General features: G+C 38.9%; 2 protein-coding genes across 4 annotated transcripts; one reads left to right on the top strand and one right to left on the bottom strand.

Annotated features, from left to right (window-relative positions):
- Nucleotides 1–378: 378 nt before the first annotated feature.
- On the bottom strand, nt 379–10,755 carry SKA3 (spindle and kinetochore associated complex subunit 3). 2 transcript variants are annotated; one of them, XM_076328198.1, is made up of 9 exons: nt 10,472–10,755; nt 9,261–9,325; nt 8,538–8,703; nt 6,455–6,878; nt 3,194–3,294; nt 2,205–2,389; nt 1,788–2,000; nt 1,474–1,592; nt 379–584 (listed from the first exon to the last, which is right to left on the bottom strand). In XM_076328198.1, exons 1-9 carry the CDS (start codon nt 10,572–10,574, stop codon nt 560–562), a joined length of 1,401 nt encoding a protein of 466 aa, XP_076184313.1. In that variant the 5' UTR covers nt 10,575–10,755; the 3' UTR covers nt 379–559. The 2 variants fall into 2 exon arrangements, with proteins under 2 accessions (XP_076184313.1, XP_076184405.1); XM_076328290.1 differs by having other exon boundaries at nt 2,205–2,386.
- Nucleotides 10,756–10,868: 113 nt separating this feature from the next.
- MRPL57 (mitochondrial ribosomal protein L57) lies at nt 10,869–12,715 on the top strand. Of its 2 annotated transcripts, XM_076328111.1 has the most exons (3): nt 10,869–10,936; nt 12,049–12,148; nt 12,242–12,715. In XM_076328111.1, the coding sequence occupies exon 3, from the start codon at nt 12,247–12,249 to the stop codon at nt 12,556–12,558; it is 312 nt and encodes a 103-aa protein (XP_076184226.1). In that variant the 5' UTR covers nt 10,869–10,936; nt 12,049–12,148; nt 12,242–12,246; the 3' UTR covers nt 12,559–12,715. The 2 variants fall into 2 exon arrangements, with proteins under 2 accessions (XP_076184226.1, XP_076184225.1); XM_076328110.1 differs by lacking the exon at nt 12,049–12,148.
- The last annotated feature ends 5,187 nt before the right edge of the window (nt 12,716–17,902 follow it).

Below are 17,902 nucleotides of genomic sequence, written 5' to 3'. Positions count from 1 at the left end.
ATAATACATATGTATTTTTTAACAGAAGCTAGCACAGAAAAACAACAGTGTGCTCAGGCCAGAACTAGGAGAAAATCAGCTTCTCCAGCTAATTTGATGTATGCTTATCCTGGAATAGCAGGAAAAAGGCACCTTTACTTGATGTACAGTGTCACCAGAACAGCCAGACATATCCATTTTCTAGGGCAATATACTGGACTTTCCCTTTACTGCAACCTAACTATGCTTCTCTATAGCCTACTGCAAACGCAAGCATACACAATAAACATGAGAATCAGGTGAAACAACTACCTCGTACATGACCCCAGTCCTCTTTGAAGCATATATATATATATTTAAAAACCCTCAATAAGTTTTGCCAATAATTTCAATAAAAAATTAAGCACAAGTTGTTAGTTCAAACAAGTTTATCCACATCAAACTTTCTCCATTAAAAAAACTTTTCCTTTGTATGGGTCTTTCCTCCCACTAGTATTTTCTTTTGCTTTTTGAGCTTCCTGTGATTCAGTGATAAGATCCATGAACGTGAAACAGTCTCAACGTGGTCTTCAGCTTGGTTTCAGATGTTTGGCTTGAAAAATCCTCTGCAAATATATCCAGAAGAGTTAATGAACTTATTATATCAATCATATTTTGAATTAGCAGAAGAGACAAACATTGAAAACTTTTTTTTAATTAACTTAACAAGAAAAAAAAGGGTCAGCTAAAGTAAGAACTTTGCTCTATTTGATTACTCAAATGGATTCCAACTCCAAGTATATTAAGATTCCTACTTTTATCAGTCTCATTCTGGGTTGTTGTGATTATTATTTGACTCCATACATGTTCCTTGCACCTCTTACCTAAGTAGTCTGTACTGACCCCAAGTTTAACAGATAATCAACAAGTATAATATACATTGCATTGAATCAGAAATATCTACACTTGATCAGGTTGTCACGAAAACTTCTTTCTATTCAAAACAATCAAGTTCTTTTTAAAGCTATTATTCCATTGTTCAAAGATTACTCATACTTATTGTAGATTAATTTCATCTCACATACTGTTCGTAAGGTGGCTTTGCATTTCAAAGAACTTTGTCTTTGCCAAAACAACCGTGAAATCGGTCGTGTCACTTACGTAGTTTTCTCCAATTCCTGAGTAAATTTAGGCAATAAAACTAAGAAGAAAGCATTCACTGGTGCTTTGATTGCCACGAAGCAAAATATACCTACAGATAAAACAGTAAAACTCTACCTTCATATATTTTTTTTAAAGTTGGGAGGATTCAAACACACAATCAATTATAATATTTGTTCTTTACAATAAAGGCAGTCAGATACCATCCAAAGAATAGTTATTTAGTGACAGCAACAAGAGCTATTTTGGTAGCTGAAGAGCAAGCAGCTGCATGAATTTCTAAATGCATTAAAGCATCTTTGTAGCTCCTCCAAATTAAATTACTTAACCAAATTTGTAAAATTTAAATCATACCTGTTCTCTTTGTTGCAGTAATCAGTGAAATCACTTTCATATCTTGTAGTATTTCCTGCCTTGGTCTCCCTTTCCTTGGCTTTAGAAGAGTCTACTTTATGATTATACTTGGACAGAATCTACAGGAAACATTAAAAGGTAATGACAAGAATTATCTAAGAACTCAAAACAGATTACAGTTTATACATTTTTAATAAGTAGCAGAGAACTCTTTCTTTTTGAAGAACAAAATTTGATAGAACTAAGCCCTTTTAATTTTACTATTTTGATATTAAAACTATTTAGGGGGAAAAAAAAAAAGTGTATTAGCTAACCTGAAGAACATCATCTGGTATCCTTGTTATTTCTGGAGGTGGAGGAGTATTGAGTAACTGGTCATAGTGTTTTATTTTGGGAGGAGAAGGGTCTCCAAAACGTTTAAGATACTCATCAGAGCTCACAGCAAAAGGAATGCTATCTTCTATGTATTGTTTATCTGCTGCATCATTCTTAGTCACCGACTCAATCTTTTCCCCCTGCTTTACCTGCTGCAAAAGAGGTATTAAATGCCTTCAGTTAATTTACTTATCTTAGGTAAAGTATTTAATAGATGTTCTTACAAAATTACCATTAGAAAAATCTTCTACAATGACATAAGAAAAAGTAGTATTGGAAAAAAATCACAAAGTGACATTTGAAAAATTGCTTATGGTAAAAAGTGTGCGAAAATGTACATAATTGCTATTTACTACCTTAGCTTCTGTTTTTAGCCATCTTGTTTCAAAATCTGGAAACTGCGGCGTTCCTGTATGACTGGGAAGAGGCAGTTCATTTGTCTCTGGTGACCTTGATAATACTGTACTATTTGTTCTGGAAGGCTTTTTTACATCAGGGGTACAGAACACAAGTATCATAGGAGAAGCCATCCACTCAGCTGCTGAAATTAAGCGGGCGGGGGGGGGGGGGGGGGATAAAAATAAAAATACACACACACATAAATATTATCAGTTCCAGTGCCCCAGTTTAGTTTTCTAAGTCTATTAGTTTTTAATATATTTGCATATTCTAAAACACCTGTATCATTTTAGCTGATATTTTTAGTATGACAAACCATCCAAATTACAGAATTCCATAAAAGCAAATGCAAAAAAAAAAATCTAGTCCCACTACTAAATATAACTGAAAAAGCCCAACTTAAATCAACATTGCTTTAGCTTCCCATATATTCAATTGTCACTATGTTTGTCCCAAGATCTTCACATATTTTCAAGAGAACATATTACATCTCTCAAAGAAGTTTTAGCACTACTCTTGAAAGATCTAAGTTACTGTCTTGTTAGCCTCTTTCAAAGCAATTTCCTTCCTAACTTTAAACAGATCTAATGGGTACTCTCAGGGGGGGAAAAAAAGCTAAGTTGGCAAAACAGTATTTTTATTTCAAATAAGGATAAGTTGCAGTTACAAAAGGATGGATCCCTCTGCATAATTCTAGATGGATATGAGTAGAAGAACGAGCAGAGATTTATACTGAAGTGAGAAAAACTTTCCTATAGAAGCCACCAACATTTCATTTTCTAGACATTAGTACTCATACAATGAGTGGGCCTGAATTAACTATATTTAACAAGAAACACAGTTTAAAAGTTTACTGTGTGTTTACAATGCATTTACACATGTATTATGTAAAAAATGCATTTATAAATAAATATATGTATATTTATTTCACATATTTTTAACTTACCATTCTCAGCTGTCACTTTTGGTTTTGGCCCAGGAGTAACCATGATTTCCCTGGATGTCTTTTCTCGTACACTCACTTCATGATCATCTTTTTTAACCAACCTGAAAACCAAAGCCCTCAATTAGCTCTCAAATAATATGAAGAAATCACAGTTAAAGGAATACTGTCAACCTGATCACTTTTCTAGTATTTGTACATCAACATGCAAGTCAAAAATTCATTTCCTCAAAGATTATTTTTTCACAGATTTTTCATCTAGGATTCTACTACAGCAATTTGTAGCATGCAAATGTTCAGTCCATCCACAAATTATCAAATACACTGAGATGTCAATCCAAGGCATTAAAAAAACCCCAAAACAAACAAACAAAAACATGTCCAGGGTAGGATCAATTTTCTTTGTCCCAGATGATCAATTCTGTGTTAGGGGTACAGTCTATTTTATTTTGAATTGCCTGTTGCCTACAAAATTCTAAACAAGAGGAAATCTTTTTGGCTCTTAACCTACTAACGTTATTGTGAACACTAGAAGATTTTTAATTCAATTTTTAAGTTTGAATAAGATTACTTATGCTAATCGCTAGCTAACTTCAGAGTGAAAAGCCATTTAATATCAATTCCACAATTTTTAAAAATTCTTAATTAATCCACAATTCCTAAAATTCTTTTTTCATATCCAAGATATTCTAGTAGAAGAAGGGTGTAGGCAGTTAAGAGACAATACCAGACAAAAAGAAGCAGCTTATCTAAACTCTACACAAAAGTGTGTCTATAATAAAGTTATTTTAAATGTTTAAAAAGTTATCTTAACTATGAGAACCAGATAAACAAAGCCTAAGCTTAAAAAAAGAATCCGCTTGAGGCAGTATATTTTACTCAGATGAACACATCTCAAATTTTGAGTTAAAAAAAAAAGTAATTTTTCAAGTCAGTTTTACCTTGGAAGTATTATAGATACCTGAAACCATATGATTTTTAGTTTTTACAATGGAGAAGAACAAGTATAACAAAACCCACTTTTGTTCAGACACTTTCCTTTTTTTCCCCCCTTCTTTTCTTTCATAATTACTTTTGGTTTCAGTTTTGTAGTAGGTGCACTGAAGTATATTGTTCTTTTCACCTGCTTCAAAACTGAAAACCTGAAAAACAAAGTTGGAGGAGTTGAGGTCTACTAAATATTTTTAAGAACTTTGAGATTAATTTTTAAAGTGGTTTTCACACAATGCACAGCTGCTAGACAGATTTCAGCTAGGTACAAGACCTGGCTGGCACAAGCAAGGGATGTGAAAGGGCAGGGCTGTCTCCATGTAAGTCAGAATTATTACCTGTCTTTGTATCTGGAAACTACAGGTATAAAGCTAGCTCATTGGTACTAATTTTTTTGCTTATCTGATCCTCGGGGAAGAGATTCTGGACATTATCCAGTGTTGGGGGGAGGGAATCTTTCTTTTTTTTTTTTTTTTTTTTTTAATTTGTTGGCTTAGTGTTCTGCCCATTTAACATGCTGATCCTTCTCACTAAGAGGCGAGATGAGTGCTTTTTGGAGGTAACAAGCTGTTTAATTGTTTCAACCTTTCTGATCAAACCGCAAGCTAATCCTAACTTCATGTTGCAAAATAAACAAAACAAATAAGCTAAAAGACAGTTAGACAACATTTTAACTCTAATGAGTTAGTGTCATGACCTCTCACATATGCCACTAATACTGAATCCATACGCAGCTTTAACTTTAGTCACAATTAAGAGCATGTCCGTCTGTTTTGGTCATTGATAACGATGATGTGTTAAAGAGCAATGATGCTGTAACTAATTCTCAACAGAATTTTCATATTCTCATTAGGGGTATAGAAGACTGCTAGTGCGATTTTTTTTTTTTTTTATTTATTATTATATATAAATATCGCTAGTGGACTGTCTAATCATTTCACTAGAAGCCACAGAAATAGAATCTACATTCGTGGATGTAGATTTATAAATTACAGCCATAATTAAAGGTGAAGACCACATTTAAAACAGTTCTCATTAAATAGGAAAAGTAGTACAAAACCACAAAAAGTTATAGATATCAATAGAACTTAAATTGTGCGATAAGCTGAAACTATTTTCAAAATATTATTTGAGAGGGAATGATTTTTGAATTAATATCTTTCAGGATTCAGTAACAGTTTTCCTGTTATTACAATTCCAATACTATAAAGCTTTATAGACAATATAGTATTCATATAACTATTTAAAAGGAGAGATCCCAAAACTATTTTAAAAGAAAATGTATCTTTTCACTTTCCCTTCCCCCCCCCAGTAATCTTAAAATTAGAAAAACCACTCAAAATTTAACCATTGCAGTAAATTGGATGTTTGGGGGACAAAGCCACTTAAGTTGACATGGTTCTGAAGAACTTCACACCTGTGCCTATATTGCAAATATCAGGGATTAAAAAAAAAAAAGTTGAATTATTATTTCCACAGCTTGCTTCAATATGGTTGTTTTTTGAATAATTTCTCTAAGTACCAAATATTTAGCTGCAGAACAGCGAGTTTCTTTTAAATACCGTCAGCTTTTAAAATTGAATGTATTGCTAATACTAACTATAAAAACATGATCTAACTACCTTTACATTACCTTAGAAGTATAGAAAAATACTTCTACTGCTAAGGTGTTCTACACCTCACTGCTGCAAATTCTTTTCTTTAATTTTAATTAGAACAGTGAAAATCTCAAGATGTCTTTTCAACAGAAGACTGGAGCAAAAAGAGCTAACCGTTTGTAAGGTCAGGCTGGATAACGTAAGAGATAATACTCTGTTTCTACAATGAGGCATTTTACTGAATGCTTTAGAAGTTTTTTCCGGGTCTATCTACATTCCTGAACCTTTTGAAACCTTTAAATTGGTTATGTAGTATCTACTGCAGACAACATGTCCTCAAATCCAAATCCAAGGTTAAGGAAAGCAAAAGATCACAGATTTACTGCGCATTTTCCCTTTGTAAATAGATTGCGTATGGAAGGTTCTTATCATGGTGCAGTCAAGGGAAGGAGTATATCGGAGATGTGTTTCAAGGCAGTGTTTGGCACTGCAAAGGGTACGTGAAAAGACATGTAGAGAGTTGAATAAAAACACAGGACTAACCAGCTGGTAGATAATAACATATCACCTGCTTGAAGAAAGAGAGAAGGGCCATAGCAGCAAGAAATTAGTACAGCAAGAAGAAACTACAGAAATTTCAGTAGAGAAACAATCTGAACTTAAGTAATTTACTCACTTCTTGCTTGTCTGAGCAGTTTTACGAATAAGTGACATCGTATAATCTTCATTCATACACATGGTATGCTCACTAATGCCAAAATGTTCAAGTTTTGGTGTTACACACTCATAATCGTCCATCTTTAGCATACATTTTGGTGTTTTGGGCAAAATACGGGGGGTCTGTGTTTTTAGTGGAGTCCTGTCCTTTGAATTTTCTCGATACGCGTTTGTTGCGTGTTGTCCTTTCACTGCACTCCAAGGCCTGGAGAAAGCATATTGTGAAAGACCAAAATCAGAAAGCTGGGGGTTACGCAGTGGGTCTTTGGGCACCAGTGGCTTCTCAGTACAAGCAGGAAGATGAGGTACATTGTCTGCTTTTTCTGCATCAGATTTATTCTGGACAGACACCTTCGAATCACTGTTAACTTCTTCCTCCTCTTCTGTTTGAGAAAAGTAATAACAATAAAAAAAAATTATGTCAGAAGTTTGTTTTAAGAATTTATAAAATAAATTGGTACTTCCCCCCCCAGCTCAAAATTTTTTATTTATTATTGTAAAAAATAGATTCCTTCTTTCATTTTAAAGCATTGAACCTGAAGCTACAACAGATATCAAAAGCTCATCTCAGGCTAAGCTATATTTATAATATAGGTCACACAGTTACTGAATTTCACTCTATTGGCAAATATTATTTCTAGGAAAAATGAAATGGAAAAATTTTTACACATGTATATTTTTAATAGAATTCATCTCCCTGCATGGAGCAGGCAGGAAGTGCTAACCTTAAATATATTTGTTTTTACTTCAGTGCAAGAATGGAAATTCATTAGAAATGTACAACATAAATGACAATGAAAACAAAATTTGTATAGAACTGAAAATGTTTTTGGGGAAAGAGCAAAGGCTGCATGCAGTACTAGAATGCTCATTCTTCAGAAAAACAGTATTGAGGAAAGGTTATGAAGCAGCAACTCAGAAGTCATGAAAGAGGGTAGCTTTTTAGATAACAAGGGTCCACTGCAGACATAAGCAAACATGTAATTTGTACACTTCCGTAGTTAGATAAACTGAAACACCCCAAAATATTTGTGAATTTCTGCATGATGTAAGAAGCAGGGGGGGGGAAGCTATTTAAAATAATATAGCAGAGGCATTACCTTTTTATGTGTATTGGTATTACATATTCAAATACACTTAGCTTAAAAATAAATCTTAAAAAATAAATTAACCTTGTAGCTCTGTTTGGAGTCTTCTTTAAAGGCAGAGAGAGGACAGCAAGGAAGGTACTTGCTTGCAAGGAAGGTACGTAAAATCGGAGCCTTCTGCCGTATCTTTGTAAAACAGTTGTAGTAGCTGAACTCGGAGGTCAATATGGTCCAGAACCACAATTTTGTTTTGTGTAATGACTGGATAACGCTTGGGGGAAAGTTCAGGCATACCCTGCCAAAGGCTTCTTGAAGGTTGATGGGGCCCTTGATACCAAAAGGGGTATGTGTAGTACTGACAGTTGTAGTATTTTAAACTCATTTGGCATATCTGGATTTTTCACACAGGTGCATGTTCACTTTCTGACTGGATTAAGGATGTCCCCCGGCTCCAATGATCAAGCTAGTACTGCTTCATAGATTGCCAGTGTCACCTGATCCCCATATGTGCTTCTCTTGTCCCATTTGTGCTACGGAGCACGTTATTTTAAGATTTTCTCTATGGTGATTTAAGTTAATGGAATCATCACAGATGAATACGAACTAATTTAGATGCATCTACAATCATTTCCCATGCACGAGAAGCTGAAGCACCATAATTCTCTGGGTTATGAAAACATGTTTGCTAACATGTTTTCTGAATACAACTATTACTGGAGAAAAAAACCCCACACGCTAACTTAAAAGCATGCCAGGAGATCTAAGTTTTTTGTATTTTGGTTTATTCTTATGGCACCAATCACAACAGAATCTTTTACCCTCTGGACATTATTATAAAGCAAATAACATAGATGTACTTGATCTCTTAATTAATAGAAATATACACATAGCTAAAGAGAAACATTTTAGAAAGTTACATTTGTCTTCACATACTGTATTGCCAAGAAATATTACCTGTAGAGTCTTTGACATGTGGTTTGTAGCCATATTTCTGGAACAGCTCTCTTATTTTTCCAAGATCTGCTGCATTTCTTTGCATCAATATTTCACTTGCCTTCATAAAGTCATTAATTGCTTGTTTTTCAGAGCAACTCTTACCAAGACTGGCATTAACATCTTCCTTTGGGGGTGAAGCGGGGGGGAGAGAAATGTAGAAATATTGGTTTACAAATCACCACATGGTAGTTGTTTACACATGAAGTGTTTTGGGAATAAGTATTGAACTTCAATTCAGATGAGGATTAGCAGCAAATTTAGGTCTTATCTATACCTGAAAAAACTTCTGTGAAGATTTTCTTTATTCTAAGTGCTGGTCATTGAACACAAATAAGCACAACTCTTCTGTAGGGAGCTGCTGCTCCTGAATCCTTCTCCCCTATACCTACGCCTTGGCACAGCTACAACCTCTCTGTTACCTTTGTCCCCTGCTGATCCGAGCGACAACAGTGATTGCAAACTAATAAACACTGCTAAATCTACTTTGAGTCACCCAGAAGTTCTTGGGCACTACCCCGACATCCACAGCCACTTTGAAGACTTAGAGATAAATGAATAAAAATAAGGGTCAGACCTGGTGACTAACAAAATTGTACTATGGCTTAATGATCAAAATAGAACCATAAGTTTATGGACACCCCCCCCCCAATTTTTCAAGAAGGAAGTGAGTTAAGATGTTACCTTCAGAGTCCTGATTTCACAATGGAGGTCATGTAAGACTCTTATTGGAGATTCATCTTCATAGTCTTTGATATGCATGTTCACATAAGAAGGTTTGGGAAGAAAAAAGGAGTATTAGTATTTTAGCATGCAAGTACATTCTATATCAGAACGTAATCTCCTGTATTAGAGATGTTGGAGTCACATGTTAGAGAAAGAGAGTCAAGATAGAGAAAATCAAAGAGAAACTAGTTCACATCAGGTACCTTGCACAGCACGAGACTGCAATTTGCACAGTATGTTAAACTACACAGAGAAACTGCACAGGCTTCCATTTTACTGTTGCAGCTAATACTGTAAAGATTAATGTATGGCAGATGTTGGTACAATAGGTAGGTCCCTGCACTATCAAGGATTATTTATGCTGAATTTTTATCCTTAAAGAGCTTGAACTTGAAATAATAATAAAAATTGGAAAAAGCGATATAGACAGCACTGAAAAACGTACATCAACAAAAAGATGAATTCTTCTGCCTTATACGTACGTGGGCAGATGTTAGTACTGTTCACTTACACATGCAGCAGTCATTACTTCTTTCACTGGAAATCAAGGTTAATGCAAATAGTGTAAAAGAGGACACCTGCTATGCGACAAGACAGCACAGCAATAAATCCAATTAGAAGCTTGAGCGATCTGTGCAGAGAGAACAAGCCCTGCAAATACGTTTTCCTGTCTCAATCCATGAGAAGAGTAAAAGCAAGAATGCGATTCCCTGTTCATCCCGTTTTTCCCCGTAATAAAAGCTCACCTACGCACTCACAAAGGAGCTCAGAAAGACAATGATAAGAGGGGGAGCCCAAATCATACCCTGCCGATCTACTCCCAGGCCCATCAGCCCACCGAAGGCCCATCTCCGCATGCCCAGAGGAGCATAGGGGCACAGCGGCAGGCGGGAACCCAAATCGAGGACTCCCGATAAACAACCGCCCCCGCCCTCCCCCAGGGCTATCCCAGCAGAGCCGTCAGCCCCAGCGTCCAGGCGTGACACCCATCACCACGAGTCATCAGGAGCAACTCTCCAGACCACCTTCCGGACTCGGGGTCTTGCTGCCTGGGGGTGGGACGGACACGCCGGCAGGAGCCCCGGAGCAGGGCTGCGGCCCTAGGAGCGGGAGAGGCCCCAGCGGACTAGGCCGCCCCGGGAAGGAGACGAGGCAAGGCCTGTGCTTACCCGTGTCCTCTCTGCGTAGGGCCCGCTCGAGCTGCCTCGCCTCCTTCTCCAGCGTGAGGGCTAGAGCGCGCAGCTTACCGAAGAAATCCCTCGACATGTCCATCGCCCGCGGGGAAGGGGAGCGCCAGAGGGACAGCGCCAGCACCACCCGGCGAGGGCCGCCCGAGCCCCGCTCCCCCCGACTAGCCCCAGGCCACGCGAACGGCCGTTAACCGCTGCCCGAGAGCTGGAGCTGCCGCTGCGCGCTGGAAGCGACCCTGAGGAGAGGAGAGGAAAGCCGGGCCGGGCGCTGCCCGAGGGGGAACGGTTACCGCCCGCCACCAGGTTCGAACCGTGAGCAGCGCGCGCCCCATTGGCGCTGCCAGGCCCCGCCCGCCCGCCGCGAGCTCTCGCGAGACAGGCCGCCCGCCGCCGCGCGCCGCCATCTTGCTTCCCGCCGTGGGGCTGGAGCCGTCACCGGAGTCGGTGAGTGAGGACGGAGGGGAGGGGCCCGTTAATGACAGGGCTCGGAGCGCTGCTGCGGCCTCTCATAGTGCTTCTTCGCCCCGAGCGCGGGGTGTCTTTTGGCGGGTTGGCCCCGGTCTCGCTCGGGCTGGCCTGGCCCTGGGGGATAACTCTAGTGGGGAACGGGCAGGGGATCCTTCTCCCCAGGCAGCAGCGCTCCGCCGCGTGGGCCGAAACCCGCCTGGAGCTGGCGAGTGCCTAGCGGTCTAGGTTGCTCCCGTGGCACTGGAGAGCCCCGGTGGGCAGCTGTGCCGCGTCGCGCTTCGGCTTCGCTCCCGGTCGAGGCTGCAGCGGGCGCAGGCCTGAGGGCGAGCAGCCGGCACTGCCGTGGAGACGGGCAACTCTGCTCTGCCCTCCCCTTCCGGGAGGGGAACCAGAGACTGAGGCAGCAATGCCCCCGCGAAGCTCCGCAGCTTCATCTCTAAACCGGATCAGAGCGTGGAACATTAGCATGCAGTTGCACCATGGGAATGGCGTATAGCGGGGTGGCTTTTCTCAGCAGTAGTGATGGTTTATGATGTGTTGAAGTTCCTGGCTGACTTATTAGTTGATGAAAATAATGTGTAATGAGAGATCTAGGAGATAGGCATGTTTAGGACTAATAAATAGGTTAATGAAGAGCATGTGTGTCAAATCTAAATGTAGCTTGGCCTTTCTTGCCTCTTTGTTAAACCTGTGTGTTGTGTTGGAAACTGTATTCGTGCTTTCTACATATGCTAGTTAGTCTAATACAGGATATTGTTTTTCTCTACAAACCAGATTTCCCATAGTAAAAATACAAGACTAGGTAATTGTATACTAATAAGTTTATGGGGAGACTGTAGTTCAAAACTTAATACTGAGGAAAGGCCAGATCTGGACCTAGAAGATAGACCTGGAAATACTCCTTGTTTTGACAATGCAGTTAGCTATTTGAAGAAGGAATGAATGAAGTGAATCCTTTGTTTAATAGTATCCGGGACTGGATTTTTCACAAATAATTTATGGAGGACATGCTTTAATCTCAATGTGAGGATAACTGAGTAAACTCTTCAGCTAAATAAAGATTTCCGCTTCCCTTTTCTGGTCTTAAGTTTCCAATATATCTGTCATTGTACTGTCTACGTAATGGTTGGTTGCGAGTATCAGGTTCTGGACTTCAAAATTCAAAACAGCCGGCTAAAAGGCAGTGGAGTAAGTATGTGCAGAATTTTCATTTTTGTTGTTAAATTTTTAAATTTTGTCCCTGATGTAATGAGTATTTTATATTTTTATCTGTATTTTAAGGCATAATGTTTTTAACAACAGTATTACTCCGAAAGAGAATTCCTGGAAAACAGTGGATTGGAAAATACAGGCGACCAAGAGTGGTTACCCTTTCAATGAAGCAAGCAATGATCCGAAGGTTGGAAATTGAAGCAGAGAATGAATATTGGCTGAGTCGACCTTACCTGACACGGGAACAGGAGTACAAACATAACACAGAAGAGAGGCATGCAAAATGGGAAGCTTTGAAAAGCCTGTTGAAAGCCAAGTTTCCTGAGCATAGATATATCAGCGATCATTTAAACCACTTAAATGTGTCGAAAAAGTGGACATCTTGAATAATACGGCATACTTATATTTGGCATGTATTATGCAGTACCACGGGATCTGCTGTTGTACCCTATTATGGTCGTTTTGTAATTCAGTATAATAAGGGTAGATGACAAATGAGACTTTGCTACGGTATACAAAATCTTACATTAAAAGTAGTCCTACAGAACAGTGTATGTATGTTTTCTTATTATTGCCTCTTTAGAAAAAGACAGTTCTTTCTGTGGCTCTCTGCCATCTGCCTGCCTTCTGTTCTTCAGGGGTTTTGCATAACACAGCATGAGTTACCAAGTGCAATGATGATGATTCGAGCTAGATTTATAGCTTCACTAATTTCCTTTTGAAAGCTAGGAGAACACACCTGCTCTGTTGAAAGGGATTATCTGCTGGTACTGACCAGATGGCTCTTACTGGTCACTCCCTTCTGAAGGGATACTTCTGTATACATCAATACTTGAGACACAACTGACGCTACTTACATACTGCTCACTTCATCAGGCATGCAAGGACCAAGATGAACTAGAATTACAAAGTTAGGTGTATGAGGCTGGAACTCATGGAAGATTGTAAAATGCTCCAGTTTTTTTAAACTTTCTGGAAAGAATTGTTGCATTTAAATGCCAGTGTCATTGTCGTGTCAGTGTCGACTTGGGTGTTGCTGCCCTCTCTTACAGAGATTCTTTCTGATCTAAAAGGAACACAGCTGATTCCTGTTCGAGTGGCAATCTGATTTCTAAGTCATGTTTAGTGTCCTGAAGGAATATAGTCAGCCACAAGTCAGAGTTTTTTTATTTCTCCTCTCAAGACCCAAGTGACCTGGAAGATGTGTCAAGAGTGAGTGTAATCTTAGGTTTGTTGCAGCTGGAGTGTAAAAAGTGTGAACAGTTACAAAATGTTGCCTGGGTAGGCAGTTTTTCTCACTGATCTAATATACACATGCTACAGCTAAGCAATTTTCAGATTCTTTCACATACTTTTATTAAGTTGAATTCGTCAATGAACGCAACATCAAGTGTCAAATCCATTCATATTTTATCACTTTGGAAAAGAGGCCTAAAATGGTACAACTTTTTTATTTAAATGTGAACTATACTTCAGCAAAGTATGAACAGGTCTGAACACTGATGTACAAAATCTTGAATGCACTTTCAATGGTTATAAATGGCTTAAGATAACATTTATGGAAAAGTATACATATAGGGAACTTGCACAATACAATTAAAACATGAAGGAACTTCCAGGCAAAGTAATGTGATTTTGTATTTAATTCATTTATAAAAGCCCAGTTTTAAAAAGTTACTTCAATTATTAAACTATAAATGGCAACGTTTTCTCTGTGCATAGGACTCATCCTATCTGTGATATACAAAAAATACAATAAATGTGTCATTACTACATACATCTTTTACACTTCACCTCAAATACAGCTCATTACAAGTTTAGGCAGCACAATTAAAAATAACTATGTGGAAGTAGAACGGCTGAGACATTGTGATTAGTGCAAATGTTGGTGACCCTTGCTGGCAAATACAAAAATAATTGCAGAGATAACCCAGGGATGTTTAATTCTTCAAAGTTAAAAAGGGGACAGGGAGAGGCGGCAGACTTAACAGCAGGAATGCTGCCTCTTTCTGTGGTATTTTTATGATTGTAAATTGTCGCTCAGGAAGATGATTGAAGTTTCTCACAATAAAGCTGGCTGATAGCAACAGGTTAAGGGACAGGGGAAATTAGAGAGGAACATGTTAAGCATGTAAGTTGTCAGCTAAGCAATGTAAACGGAAGGGAATCTGCATGTCACCATTAATGCTTTGGTGCCAATAAAGGTGATCCCAATACTTCATCCCCAACACATCTGCTTGACTGTTGAGCATGTGCTCTCTGTTTCTTGGGGCAGGGGATGGGAAGAAAGATGGGGAAACCCCCCAAAAAACAAAGCAAGCAATCCTGTAAACATTATCAGACTTTACTACCTAATGGAAACAAGATTCAAGTAATTGCTGCAGAAAACAAACAGCCAAACACCAGTTTTAATCAGCATTAAAACTAACTTGCAGCTTCATTACATTTCATGACAGTTATGTAATTAAGAAAAATGCATATAAAAAGCTGTCTATATATACAAAATAAATTGATAGAAATGAGTGTAGTAAATGTTCAGTATTATAACATCACTTTATATGCAGCTGCTCTCTTTGGTGCCATTTAGGAAGAGAAGAGCCTCTGATGTTACATACCTAGCTATTTTTTAGGTACTGTGAAAGATGTGTTCTTGATCTGCACTTACAATTAAAGTAGCTGCTATTTGGAGCCTCTGTAAATGTGTATCTGAATCCCCCAATTATGTACAATTTTAGATGGTGTCCTCAGAGAACATATACTATGAAGCTCAAAGTTGTTTTTTGGTTTTAGGTTTGGCGGTTTTTTTCAGTTTTTAATAAATATGGTCAGTCAGTGCTCCAGATCTAGGCAGATCTGGTTAATTTATGTCAGAGTCAATGCATCTCTTGGCAAATCTGCCAGACACTACTGCTGCTGCAGACGCTGCTTTTTTTCCCTCCTCTTGGGCTCTGGTGAGCTACAACCAGACCATACTTCAGATGATACATCAAGAAGTTCTTTGAGCGGATATCGGATGGTATTGAACTTAACCAAACCCTCCAAACCCCAAAAGGTTATTTACAATACAGGAGAGCCACACAAGATCAAACGAGGGACAGAACAGTATCTGAAAACTAGGCATTTAGCACTCTGGAGAACGAACAGTTTCCAAGAACAGCATACCAGAAGTAGCTTGGTACCTGCGAATTCCACACTCAGGGGCCAGCTTTAACAAAAATGTTACCATAATTTCTACTCAAATCACTAAAAGTGCCTGAACACCCTCTAAAATAACCCTCTGAACATTTAAAGTGGGAGTTTTCAATCAAAGGCTTATGATGCATCTAACTCATGACACTGCAATCTCAGGATAATACTGTAGGAAATCAGTTACGACAGAAACCTTCCTGCCCTTTTCCCATAATGTACCAGTGACGTGTATGTTGTACAGTCTGTCAACAGATCATTGTAAGAAAAAAGTAGTATTAGCTGTGTAGTTTGAAGTATTCTTTTCTATTTATGGATCTCTTTGCCTGATCTTCACAGGGACGGGTTTATCATCTCAAAGACATTTCAGAAATCTCGAGAAATCACACTGAAATCTTGCCCTTTGTCAGGCTTCTATCCTCACACTGGGAGTTTAATGTCATTTTGTGTGCGTGACTCCTGTGTGTACGTGGATTTTTTTAAAAGAAAAAAGCAGTAAGAAATACTAAAGCATAGTTTCTAATTCCAGCCAATGTCAACTATCCTACAGTAACTACAATACTATTTATGGCTTGCAATAGTAATTATTTTGATGGATCTAAAAGCTTAAGGGCTGGTATTTTTAGTGACAATCTAGGTATTTTCAAGACTTGCTGATACAGAGTAGGTTAAAGCGCAAAACCAGCATGTACAACATGACACAGCACCCTAAACAGTTGTTTTCTCAGGATCCATCTCCCTTCTGACCTCCTGAACAGGTAGGGCTGCTCTTCTTGCTGCATTCACTGGAAGTTTTCAGCTCTTCAGTGCATGGGCCAAAAGGACCTATTTCCTGGAGCACCCCTACAGCCCCCCTGCCTCTGCTGGCAGTGATACCTAAGTCTGCTTGCAACCTAGCAGCCGAACAGCTGTTTGTCCTCACCAACTTTTTAAATTCCTGGCTTGCTCCCATGTTTTGCCTATCCTACTCTTTGATACAGCACAGAGTGCCCTTGCTTATGGCTAGGGAGCTGTCAGGACGGAACTCTGAAAGGCAGAACAGAAGACGTCATCCTGCCACCTTAGAGGTGATACCTCCTCCGCAGCCAGAGCCTGCCAGGAAAACTTGACCCCCCCCCCATCCCACTCATTGGGGGGCCCTTAGAGTTCATCAATACAATTCCCTTAGAGAACTTAATTCCTTTATATCAGTCTGGGGCTTCTCTTAGTAACCAGTTCCCCAGGGGGAAAAAAAGCAGGGGGGGTTTGGGGGTGGTGACTTTGGAAGAATCATATTTGAAGCATTTGACTACGTTTCATATTTGTCAAAATAACTTTTCAGTAATGCCTGCTTTTACACCACCAGTAACTCTGGCCTCAAGAGTATCCTAAGCACATGGCTCTCCTCCTTTTCTCATCTGGAACATGAGAAAAATCTGAGACAAAATGTACCTGTGCTCTGCATAAAGACATCAGAAACACCAGCTCTTCATGAAAAGCCACAAAAATGTCCATCAGATATACAAAGAACCGGTTTCAGAAGACCAGCACTTGCTAGAGAACACACATGGAGTTAGCCTGGTCTGTTTACTTGCAGTTTTTCCTGTAGATTAACTATTCTGACTGAAGAAATCAAACAAGTTATACTGATGTTAGCCTACAGTATATATACCTCCATATGGGGGTGTATCAAGCACTTTGGGGGGTGAGCGGGAGCAGAGACCATATTGCTGAATCAGTGATATTTACCATACTAGAGACATAGATTTTGCTTCTAGTTCTGCTAGATGATGACTGTGCATGTATGTGTTCTCTTAGCTGTAATACACTGATGCAGTAAACGCCAGATGATATCCTGGGCCCTCCATTACAGTTCCACCAGTGTTTGGGGCTGCAAATTTTGGTATCCAGAACCAGCCATTTGAACTTGCAGTCTTCTGTCTCTGTTGTCTTCCCCAAGAAATTTTGCTGGTGCAGTACTGCTGAGAGCTTATATCCAGATGAGCACTTCTCACTTGACATTTGAGAAGAAAAAGCTAAACCTTTTGGATTACTGTGTAGCAAATGTTTAAGTTTTGAAATTAGCAAATGCAAAATTTCTTGTACAAGGTCTGAAGAAATATTCTGCAACTTTTATAAAACATGCAAGTTTGGACCATTACTTCTGTCTCAAGAACGTCCAACAGTGACCAAATCACGTTCATAGGTTCTCAAAGTGTTCTTGTTCTAGAAGATTAAGAAAAATTTATTCTTTCCAAAGACAAACAATACTTGTTTTATACCTTACAGTATATGATACCTTAGTATCTCCATCATAAACATGTTTGACTTAAGTAGCAATCACTCTGGGAAAGAAACCAAACAGGTTCTTTTGATCCAGATCATCAACTCGGCTGCTACCTTCAGTCTGTATCAAAAGGGCTCAGGTCTATTTGTAACATCAGGAAAGTTAGACAGGAAAATAGTATTTGTCACTTTTTCCAGGTGCAAAATTCCAATACCACCCACAGATGAGTTAGCAGGCTTCTCTACAGAGTGAGGGGAAAAAAACACAACCCCATGTTG

The sequence above is a fragment of the Aptenodytes patagonicus genome, chromosome 1, assembly GCF_965638725.1.
Source record: "Aptenodytes patagonicus chromosome 1, bAptPat1.pri.cur, whole genome shotgun sequence".
Classification (NCBI taxonomy): domain Eukaryota; kingdom Metazoa; phylum Chordata; class Aves; order Sphenisciformes; family Spheniscidae; genus Aptenodytes; species Aptenodytes patagonicus.
This window is presented reverse-complemented; position numbering and strand designations above follow the sequence as displayed.